General features: G+C 36.5%; 1 protein-coding gene across 1 annotated transcript; it reads right to left on the bottom strand.

Moving 5' to 3' along the window:
• Positions 1-481: 481 nt before the first annotated feature.
• Positions 482-12,082, bottom strand: yipf5 (Yip1 domain family, member 5). The gene is made up of 6 exons (XM_031280836.2): positions 11,801-12,082; positions 11,039-11,156; positions 5,344-5,519; positions 4,484-4,629; positions 3,035-3,216; positions 482-1,728 (listed from the first exon to the last, which is right to left on the bottom strand). The coding sequence occupies exons 2-6, from the start codon at positions 11,146-11,148 to the stop codon at positions 1,566-1,568; spliced, it is 777 nt and encodes a 258-aa protein (XP_031136696.1). The 5' UTR covers positions 11,149-11,156; positions 11,801-12,082; the 3' UTR covers positions 482-1,565.
• Between the last annotated feature and the right edge of the window lie 224 nt (positions 12,083-12,306).

Genomic DNA, 12,306 nt, shown 5'->3' with positions numbered 1-12,306 from the left:
AGAAATGCTCTTAGGGTAGAAGCAGGAGAGGTGATGTGTGGATAACACTGCCCTCCCCTGACCAAATTCTAGCGCTGGAGGTGTAAACATTAGGGTTGGGAAAAAAAAAAATCGATACAGCATTGTATCACGATAGTTTCCATGGAAATACTGTATTGATACACAGACTCCAATTATCAATCTATTATTATATATGTGTTGGTCAGTTTGTCTGCTTGGCAATCCCATTTTGCAGCAATACAATTGAAGTGAGATGAACAAACAGAAATTTTTTTTTTTTAGATAAAACAAATGTTGACAAAGTTTAATTTGGGGACATAAGTTGACATTTGGAAAAAATTTAAGTTTGAAAAAAAAGGTAATAAATGGCAATATATTGCAGAATATAAAAATAAATAAATAAATATAAAAAGAGGTTATACCACTTCTTATATTTATCTGCATGGCCATAAAATGTACCTTTTAATATAACAAGTCAGACAACCTTCAAAGACAACTTTAATGTACATGAGAAGACATGAACAACGGATCATACATCAAAGCATACAGAGTGAGTCAAATCTAAAATAAAGATTTAAGACATAGGAAGGCTGCAAATTAAAGCAACAACCTATAGAGACATGTCTGTACCTAGAAATATACAGTATATCTCAGACTATCATTTATCAATATCTAAACAAATTGGTTTTGTGCTAACTTTGTTTTCTCCTTGAAAGGCATCAAAACTCAAATGAATCTCAAGAGAATATAATAAAACAGCAATACATGAGATATAGATATAGCAGAGCAACTGTTTTACAATAAACATCAGATCACTGCTGTGATGAGCAAATGATGATGATTCATGACTCCAAAGTTTGAAAAAAAAAAAATAAGATGCAGAGGAGGGTATCCCCCATTTTCCATTTCCACCCACCTTTTCTGGGTGGAGAAGTAGAATGAGTTACTGTAGTCTTGTGCAGCAGGAAAGTGAGTGTTTCCCCTAGTCTTGCAGCTGTAGAATCTATAGATGTTTGTCAGAAAAGGCTCACAACAGCTTTTGCAAAATTCATGATGAGGTTTGCACTGGCTCCAAATTAGGCTGAAGGGTTTGCGGAGGGTTTGTTATCAGTCCTTTTTGGAAATTGAGAACCTTTTCCTGTCTATGTCCTAATTAAATTGTCTCCTCAGTCTTCCATTGTGTGAAATGATTGCTTCCCCTTCATGTCCTTAAAATCATAGGACTGTACTAGGCCATTCAAGGCTTAACATGGTCCACAGGAGTTTTTTTTCACCTGGTTTATTCGACAGTCCTCTCCTTTAAGATGTATGAGGGGATCAAAGTGGAGAGAAGACATGAGTGAGACAATACACTCCAGTCTGCGAATGGTCAAGTCGGAATGTAGTGAGAGGTGGAGGCTTATAAAGGAAAAGAAAAATACCTTGGTGCCGTTTTAGACAGGAGCGCTCTTTTTTCTGCAATAACAGTGTAACTGGCCGATAATTACAGTAATTACACTGATGCTAATTAGACTGAAATTACAGAAACAGGGGAGAGGCTATTTTAAAGTGTTACTCGATTTTTTTTAGAAGACAGAAATGAGTGCAAAGACCCCATATAGGAGAGCGCACGGGTAAGCAACCAACAGCTGTTGCCCATCCATGGCCAACGCCGAGATGAAGATCTTTGAGGCTGAGAGACTGCACCAGCCAATGATTGCTGCCGTTAGTATAATTCCCACCAAGCCCCTAAAGAGGACAAGAAGGAAGGTTAAAGTTAAAGTTACCTTTCACTGTTTTAACAGTTAGCTGAAGTAAACCTGCGTTTATATGTTATATTTATTATGTTATGTTTATTAAATGTACAGCTATTTGTGAAACTCCTATCAAAAAAAGTTACATAGTCCAACACATTCATATCATACTTGAGCAGAGTTTATTAAGCAACCAATGCAAATTTTAAAGTTGTACAATACCAATACAACAAAACCCTAAACGGGAAATTTAAACTACTTGACAGTGTCTAGTAGGGCTGTAACGGTTCATGCATTTGTGCCGATCTGTCATGGTACTCGGGGGGGGGGTCACGGTTCAGTGCACACAGCCAAGTTCAGCAACATGTGCTGAGGTTAGCACAACAAGCTGATATGCGTTCGAGTCAGTTATATTTTGGCTAGCGCAAATAAAACGCTGTAGCTAGAAGACCCTACTGCAGGTTCCTGCTCAGCTACACTAGCAACAGCAGTTGTGTATAAGACAAGGACGGTGCATAGCGTTGCTCCACCGTTTTAGCATATGTGGAAACACATCAAACATGCTTACGCACAGTTGACAGCATTACCCAGATGTGCTGTGGATGGACGAGGAAAAAGCAATCAGTATTTATTAATTTCAGGCATTACAGATGCTTTTCAGTTTTATAGCCTATTGAGACCTGTTGCCTTTTGGGAAAGTGTTTGTTCAGTGTTTACACAGCACAGAAGTGATTGAAGTGTTATAATGAAAATAGTTTGCCAAAGGTGCCAGTGGGCAAAATGTGTCAGTCCCCAGCAAGAGGATTTGGTCGTCTTTGGCACTACTGTCTGTTCAAAGAAAATGAAAACAAACGTATCCTTTTGCATTTGTTTTTTTTTCCCCGCTGTACTGAACTCACACCGAACCATGATTCCTAAACCTAAGTATAAACCGAACCGTGGCTTCTGTGTACAGATTCACCCCTGGTGTCTAGTACTAGACAGTGTATGGTACAGAAATAAATAAATGTGTACTTACAAAATAAAAGTCCCCTGAAATAAATAAATGTGTACTTCTGAAATAAGTCCTCTAAAATAAATAGTAAAACCTTTTTATTAAACTATATTGACTCATTTATATATGTATATTTACATTCATTTATTTATTTCAGGATATATTTCATAGGCATATTTATGTGTTCATGTATTTATTTATACATTTATTTAATATTGAAAAAAAACGGCATTCCATAGAAAAGCCTTGACTTGATTTACAGGTTATAGTAACATTAATTAGCTTTACTGTTTTCCTGTGTACTCACTGTAAAGAGAGGAGAACTCCAAAGCTGGAGAGGAGGATCATGGGCAGGAGGCAGTATCCCAGGACACTGGCCACACAGCCGAAGGAGACACCCGTCATGCTCATTAGGTTGAGTAGGCAGTACATCCCAAGGCAGCCAATTGCACTGATACCGTACACATAGCCAAACTGGATCTTACCGGACTGTTAACAGAAAAGAAAAAATTAGGGCTGTCAAAATAACGCAGATTAATCCATTCCATATTGACGTTTGACCTGGAGCCGTTCTAGCCACCATTGGACTGTAAAATGAAGGAGGGAGACGAGAATGTGCTGCCTGTATCATTGTTTGGAACATTTACTTGTAAAAATCTTCTTCCTGAATAAGGTTGGGTACCGAAATCTGGTGCCACTGATATGTCTGCACTTCTCTCTGATGCTCTGAAGACGATACAAGTAACACAAACACCGCTGCACGTGACGCTACTTAACACTATACTCAACAGCAGCTAACGTTAGCCTACCGCTAGCTAGTAGCTGGATTAAAAACGGTTAAAATGCTGACAGCTAACGCTAAACGGTGTAAAGTTTGTCTGTATTTCACTGTAGAGGATTCAACACCGGGGAGTAACAATCTGCAGCTGCCGACGTCGGAAAAACACAGACGGTGCATTCAACGAAACTGGTAAACTACAGCCTCGTGGTGTATTCGAAGTTATTGGTAAATGTCCTTTTCCCATCTGGTGGTTGTTTTTGTCGTTCAACAGCAATTTACTAGTGAAATAAGTTATAGTTATAGTACATTATTATTAAATCATTTCATTTTGACCATATGGCTTTAGTAATAAACAAGATGTTCTTTAATGTCGCCGACTGTTGTTTAGCGCCCTTCTTTTTTTTCTTTTCTTTTTTTAACTTTATTAAAAAGTTTTGGTTCAGGCACCGTTAATTATGTATGCGATTAATTTAGATTAATTAATCACAGAGTATGTAATTAATTCAATTACATTTTTAATCGATTGACAGCCCTAGAAAAAATATATATATCTTATTAATCATTGCATCGCGATGTGAATGTGGATGATTCTGCAGTGATGCAGTGAAGGACAATAATCGATTATTGCCTAATGATGTTACTTTACTTTTTACATTCAGGACGTGTCTTTTTTTAGGGCAGATGCAATACAAATGTGAGTTCTTATATATCTGACTGCTTGAATTTGTTGATGAGGATGGATCGTGATGCATCGGGATATCGAATCGCTGAGAGGATAATCGTAATCGCATTGAATTGTGAGACCTGTGAAGATTCACACCCCTAATTCATCTATAGAGTCAGATATAGATATGCACACACCTACTGTACATGACAGCTGTACAGATTGAGTGTGTATATATATATATATATATATATATATATATCTCATAAGTGTTGCAGGATGTCAGTGCCAACATCAACCAAATGATTTACCAGGAGAAGTGTCGCTCCGAACGCCAAACAGAAGACCATGGGGCCAGCCAGGTCTGTCTCATTCATGATGCTGCCGTCTGCTGCCTTCATTGGATGGAGCACCGTCAGAGTCTTCTGCCAGATGTGGTCAAAATTGATTCCTAATTCTAAGACAGAGAAAACACACATCAGAAACACTGGATAGTGGAAGTATGATCAAACACAGTTAGTAGGGAAACAAATGACACAACTCAGTTTGCAAGAGTTGTACAGGAACTTTAAAAAGGATAATGACAGAATAAAGATGGAGGAGATGAATTGGCACACAGAATGCACAACTGGTTTGCTATATAAACACACGAATCTCTTCCAAACAATATTTTTTAAAGTTTGCCACACATGTATTTACAAGTACAGGCATGTATACAATGAGAGCAATGGAGAGTGACCTCTAGGTCAAAGTGGTCTCAGCTGTATCAAACTGATTTAGTCTCTAGTTGAGTCTCTAGTCGGTAAACAGTGCGACTAGTTATTATTTTCACTAATTGTTTACTTCGCCACTTTACTCCAAATTACCAGTCCAACAAATGCATTCAATTTGCAGTTTTGAGAAGCTGTGACGAGCTTGAATTACATGTTTTATCAATTATAACAATAGCAATCAACTGACAGAATAACAATTAATTAAAACAAATAATTGTAGCACAGTTAACAATAAACATAGTGAAAAGTGCTATTTGCATTGCTGTCTGTGCTAAACTGAACTAGTCAGTTCCCTTGCAAAATATCTGCATTAACAAGTGAGAAATATTATAAGACAAGTCATATGAGAGCCAAAGAAGGATATAGAAGTCATAGACTACAGGTTGTGGTTCACCTACCTTCTAGCAGTGGCGGCTCATCGTCGAAGCCGCTACTATACATGGATTGTGACGAGGATGGGGTGTAGGTGTGTGTAGGCTGGAAGATTTGTCCCGTGTATGGCTGCTGGGGCTGCATCATTCCTGGTGGAGTGTAACCCATGGGCTGGGAGTAGTCATACTGACCACCGTATGACCTGGGAAATACATAATTATAATGCTCAATTATTACAGTACTCTTTGACTGAAAGGACATTAAATGACCAAGGATGTTATTTAGGGCTGGGCAATATGACAATAAATAACGACAAAACGATATAAAATTGTCTACTGTATAAATATTTTTCTATATCGCTTACCGCAATGTTGAAAAACCAGCAGCTGACTACGGCAATATTTACCTCCTTTGTCAGTTTGAAATACGAAATGTTTCCATATTGGCTGCACTGTTTTAGCTTCCTTTGAGCCATATATTGTCTCCGAACCCCAAAAAACACATGAACCTTCTAGTAAACAAACGCAACATGCGCTGCTCCTTCCTCCCACCGCTAGTGAAATGTGATGACCTTCACAGCACCGCTCGGCTCTGCTCTAAATTGCTGACACTACAGGTGAAACCGGAAATCTACCAGAGTCTAGTTGTGATCCTTGCACGTTATATTGATTTTGCACTAAAGTTCTTTAAAAAAAATGAGAAAACACTCAGTACTTTTCATTTGTTTGTCAAGTAGCCTATTCAATTCTCACAGAAGTTTACAAAATAGGCTTTACTATGTGGTTATTTCATATAGACTTTCTGTATTAAATTACCAGAAAACATGCTAAATCGAGATATATAACGTTATGGAGATATGAAATGACCTAAATCAGGATAGAAGATTTTGAGTATATTGTCAAGCCCTAGTGTTGTTTCAATTAGGTAGTATTACCATTTTTAAAAGCAGTTAATCAATGCAAACTTGCCCTTCACCTTAATTACAAACACACTTAACAGATGTCAAAGAAGGTATTCAGCAAGGCAACAAAATGTTAGGTAGGTAAGTCTTCAGCCGCTGAAATGGCATAAAAGAATAATAATATTGCTCTTGAAGTTGTTAAAGGTCCAATGTGTGGGAATTTTTCCCATCTAGCGTTGAGATCATATATCGCAATCAACACTCTCGTGCCACGCAGTTCGAAGTACGTATTACAGCTACGGTAGCCTTCACGTTTTTTTCTGATGACGCCAGTCTCTTGCTCTTTTCAATATCCTTTTTCTTGGTGAAGAAGAAGACTCCTGTCCCTGAAATTTGGATTTTGAATATATGTGGTCCTCCATGTTTCCTTCTTCATACTTGCCGGGGCCGGGAAGCGACGATACCCATTAGCACCACCAGTTTATCATGTGACAGCTAAAACGCGAGAGGCGGAGCAGTATGTCCTGTATGTCCCTTACCGGCTAACGTATTTCAAGATGGCGCTAGTTTCAAAGAAGCAAAGTATTCCCTCAGTTCAATTTTAAACACCATTAGGGATGGATTTTTTTTTTTTGCCATTTACATTTATGGATATGGTATTTACCCATAATTGTTATGATATTGTAAATTCTAAAAAGTTCTTTCGGAAAGTTTTCATTACCAAAAAGAATTTGCTCTAACTTTAATTGTGTCATTTTCCCCATTTTTGTTTCCAGCCAATTCATGACATCTTGCCAGAATCTTTTTATCACTGAACAAGAGAAAAACAAATGTTCAATAGTTTCATCTTCCTGGGAACAGAACACACATGACTCCACTTCAAAACCAAATCTCTTTTTAAGCATTGCTGCTGCTGGATAATATCCATTTATAATTTTGAATTGCATTTCTTTAATTTTAGGAGGTATAGGCCATTTCATGAATTTGATGTATTTATTTGTTATTTTGTCATCAAAATGCCTTATTTTTATATTTTGGTTAAAATCATGAAATAGTTTACCTTTGAATATTTTGCTAATACAATTATTGTTACATTTTTTGCTATTCAGGGGAATTTGGTTTAGTTGCAGTTTAGGCAAATTTATTTGATTTTTGGAATAATGTAAATAGTTTTGTATCATATTTAATAGGGCTATTGGTATTGCTTTACATATCTTATTATAATCCCTTATCGAACTTTGTATATTAAATTTTGTTTTAAAATCCATAAACCTAAGAAATTTACCTTGTTTATCTAATATATCTGTGATGAAAATAATTCCCTTTTCAAACCAATTTTTGAAAAAAAGTGTTTTTCTACTTATTGTTATCACTCTGTTGTTCCACAAGGTGGAGCCATGTGGTGTAAAATTATGAGTAAATACCATCTTCCAGTAATGAAGAACTTGTTTATGATAATCAGACAGTTTAACTGGCAATTTGGATACCTCGAAATCGCACTTTAAAAGAAACTCTAAGCCTCCCACTTTATCAAAAATGTTTTTGGGAATATGATACCATAGAGAATCAGGTTTATCTAAAAAAGCTTTTACCCAGTTAACTCTAAAAACTCCAACCATAGATTCAAAATTAATTGTTTTTAACCCCCCTTTATTATAGTCCTTTACAAGTTGTGATTTTTTAATGTAGTAAGTTTTATTACGCCAGATGAATTGGTAAATTATAGTATTTGCTTTTCTTATGTTTTGTGAACTAATATATAGAGAATAGCTTGGGTAAATTAATTTAGAAATCCCTTCTGATTTTGACAATAGGTTACGTCCTAAAATAGTTAAGTCTCTTGTTAACCAATGATTTAGGTTTCTTTTTATTTCTTCAAGTTTCTCTGTGATATTTTTGGATTCTCTTATTACCAAGTTTTTAGAAAGATGAATACGCAAGTATTTTACCTCAGTCTTAACTGGAATCATCTCCAAGTTTGTCTCAGTGCAATTATACAAAGGTAGTATTTCACATTTTTTAAGATTAAGGCAAAGGCCTGATGCCCTGGAGAAAACAGAAATTACATTTAAAGCCTTCTGAAGAATTGATTTGTCCTTTAGAAATATCACTGTATCGTCAGCAAATTGGCTTATTTTCAATTCGGTGTCACAAACTTTTATCCCTTCAAGGTCTTTGTTATTTACTACAAAATAGGCCAAAAGCTGCATACAGAGAATGAATAATTTTGGTAAAATTGGGCACCCTTGTCTTATTCCACAAGAGACATTGATTCTTGGAGTGATGTCTGATTGAAGTGAAATATAACTATATATTTGATCATAAAACATTCTGATTACCTTACAAAAGTTATTGCCAAACCCAAAAAGTTGAAGCGATTTCAGTAAAAAGTCATGTTCGATGGAATCAAATGCCTTGAAAAAAATCAATAAACAATATTAGGCTTTCTGTGTTAATAAGGCTCTGGTAATCTAACATGTCCATAATTAGTCTCACATTGTTATGAATATGTCTACCTTTAATAAAAGCTGACTGAAATTCGTCTATTAACTTGTTCAAGACATTTTTTACTCTGTTAGCATATACCAAAGCTAGTAATTTATAATCATTGCAAAGTAAAGATATAGGTCTCCAATTATCTAATAATAATAAGTCTTTATTGGGTTTGGGCAACAAGGTTATCAGACCAGTTTTCATTGTTGGGGATAACTGACCCTTTTTTATGCAATCGAGATACGCATTAAAGTGCCCATATTATGAAAAAAATCACTTTTTCTGGGATTTGGGGTGTTATGTTGTGTCTCTGGTGCTTCCACACACATACAAACTTTGAAAAAAATCCATCCATGCTGTTTAGAGTGAGATACGGTTTCTGAATGCGTCCTGCCTTCAGTCTCTGGGTGAGCTGTTCAAAATCGGCACGGCTTGTGACATCACAAGCCGAAACGAGCAGACTAACCGCAACCATTAGCTCGTAGCATGCTAACGCTAATGCTAACGCTAGCATGCTACCTCGTTCTCAATAGCAAAGCACTGCTACAACACACACAAGTTCACCATAATCTACAAAAGAACTACTTCCATGTGCGCCCTCATTTAGAAGTCTCCCAGCTAATCCTGCCTTGTAACTGACCGAAGTTGTAGAAACAGCCTGTCTTTTACTGTCTATGGAGCTAGCTAGCTGACATGATCTACATCTGAGCTACTGGGCATGTGCAGTGCAATCAAAGATAGTACAGAAGAAGAAGAAAAGAGGTCTCACTCTGTAGCTAAAACAGAGACCAGCTGAAAAGAGGATCTGCAGCAGTGAGAGAGAGCACTGCAATACAACAAAAATATGGTGTTTTTTGAAAATTAAACCATGTAAACCTATTCTGGTACAACCTTAAAATACAATTATGAACCTGAAAATGAGCATAATATGGCTGCTTTAAATAATACATTTTTAATATCTGTCCAAAAAGTCTTAAAAAATTCTATAGATAAACCATCAATACCCGGTGATTTACCGTTTTTCATTTGTTTTAAAGCTGTTTCAATTTCTGTTAAGGTTACATCTTTATCTAGTAAAAATTTGTCTTCATCTGTTAGTTTTGTTACATTTTCATTTACACTTTTCATAAAGGCATCACAATCGTCACTCTGAATTTTTTTCTTATACAATTGCTATAAAATTGACATACTTCCTCTTTTATTTTTTTGTGTCTTGAATGATATTTCCATTTTGGTTTAATTTTGTTATATATTTTTTAGTCTGTCTCCGTTTTTCAAGGCTATAAAAATATGATGAGTTTTTTTTCCCCCCTGTTCAATCCATTTGGCTTATGATCTAACAAAGGCGCCTTTTGCCTTCTCCAAGTATATACCATCTAATCTGTTCTGGAGCGTATGTAACTGTTGTGTCTCTTCTACAGTCATGTTAGGTTTTCCACATAATAAACTTATCTTTTCAACTATTTCCTTTTGTTTACGTTTACGGTTGTCGGCTATTCTCTTTCCAGCTTCAATAGCTTGTTGCTTTACTCGAAATTTAAACCACTCCCATTTACTTATATCTGACAAATCCATGTCATTAGTTTCAAGACATATTATTCTAATCTGGCTACAGAATTCTTCGTTCAGCAACAAGGTATTGTTAAATTTCCAAATATTGTTTGATTTTTGTTTTTGTTTGACTATTGATAGTGACAAACCAATAAGACAATGGTCCGTGAGAGGAGATGAATGAATATCACATTTTGGTGTAAGATTAGTAATATTTGGAGACACAAGCCAATAATCTAACCTTGAGCATAGGTTAGCATCTGCTGGGCTGATCCATGTAAATTGCATTGTGTTAGGGTGTGTCACTCTCCAATAATCTACCAAGTTATTGGATAGACAAAAGTTGTGTAACATGTCATTATATTCTGGTTGTAACCCCTTGGGAGGTTTTCTGTCAAGCCAGGAATTAGGTGCTATGTTAAAATCACCTCCTATTATTATGCTATCCGTGCCATAAGTTGCACTCCATTCCCTGATGGCTTGAGTTAACTTTAACATCATATTTCTATTGAGAGACCTGTTGTTGTACCCATATACATTAATCAAAATCATTATGGCGCATGAATATGGAGCGCCTACCCCAGTTCATGCGAATGCAAATGTAAAATTTCAAGCCAAAAGGAATACTTGGAATTGATAGTGGTGGTAAATATTCATAAAAAGGACAAGTTTGTGAACGGGCAACACAGATTTTGATAATGAACAACTAAACACGTTACACACTGGACCTTTAACAGCTGAAGGAGCATCGGGCAAGGGGGGCTTTCTTTACTTACTTGTCGTAGGGGGTTTCAGCGTTGGGGTAGCCATGGCCTGCCTGGCTTTGGTCATCTACACTGTAGCTGGACTGGTAAAAGTCTGTGTTGAAACTGTCAAACCCTGCCATCTCTCACACTGTTAGAAACACAGGGGAAGAAACAGGAACACGACTAATCAGCTAGGTCGAATTATTTTAGCCTATAAGGTGGTACAGAGGGTGTCAATTTAATTATTTAGTTATTGCACAACTATGCTCTGTAATAGATCGGTAATATACACTGCACTGTCTAGCTAATGTTAGTTATTTAACGTTAGTACAGCGGTAACGTTACCTCCGTATGAATTTAACTGTGAGCTAAAGTAGCTAGCTAGCTAGCTAGCTAACGTAAGTCAGCTAACGTAATCAGCTTTAACGTTAGCGTTACACACAACACCAAGATAACGTTTTATGTTGTTAGCTAGTCTGTTATGATTCTATTATTATTAACTATATGAACTATCAAATGGCTACACAATCACAATCACCTGAAAAGGATAAGTTAACACATCTTGTCAAAATACAATAGTTACTAGCTAATCGTTGGGTGGCTAACGTAACGTTACCGTTAACTTTGCTGCTAACGTTAGTTGGTTAGCTAATGCTAACGTTAGCTATAACAGTTGTGAAGACCTGGCATGCATACCTCGCGCATGTCAGCGGTGGTTTTAATATTGTATTTAACTTTTCTTACATAATCGTTATTCTTAAGCTATGAAGCATCGCAAATGCTAACACATACCTGTGATGTTTGACAAATCTATGCACAACCCTGCCAACTTGGTTGTGGTTGCTACGTGTCAGGAGAAAGCATAAAGGTAAATCTTCCGGGATGAAACGTAGCCGACGGGAAGCCGTTAGCGACAATTTTCTGAAAATCGCCCTCAGCAGAAAGAATGTGGCGCAATCTAAAGGCGAGTGGTGGTATTACATGATATTTCACCAACTGCATGATCTTACAAGCTTGGCTATTGAATGTATGAAAATAGTAAATACTATAATTTGTATGCGTCGTAGTACAGTTTTCTGGTTGAAATAGTGCAGTGCTGAATGTCATAGACCTGTGCTGAAAAAGTCCTTATGCAGTTCTTTTTGCCTGATATTGAAGTTTTTAAAAGAATGAGACATTATGGAAGCAGAAGTATTTTCATTCTAAAGGTCAAACCACTTGTTCAAGTAATTTCTAGTTTTATAAATGACCCTGATGAAAAACAAACATCTGTAGCCTATAGCTACATTATACAAGGT

The sequence above is a fragment of the Sander lucioperca genome, chromosome 13, assembly GCF_008315115.2.
Source record: "Sander lucioperca isolate FBNREF2018 chromosome 13, SLUC_FBN_1.2, whole genome shotgun sequence".
In the NCBI taxonomy this organism is placed as follows: domain Eukaryota; kingdom Metazoa; phylum Chordata; class Actinopteri; order Perciformes; family Percidae; genus Sander; species Sander lucioperca.
The sequence above is the reverse complement of the archived record's forward strand: the minus strand, read 5'-3'. Positions and strand labels throughout refer to the sequence as shown.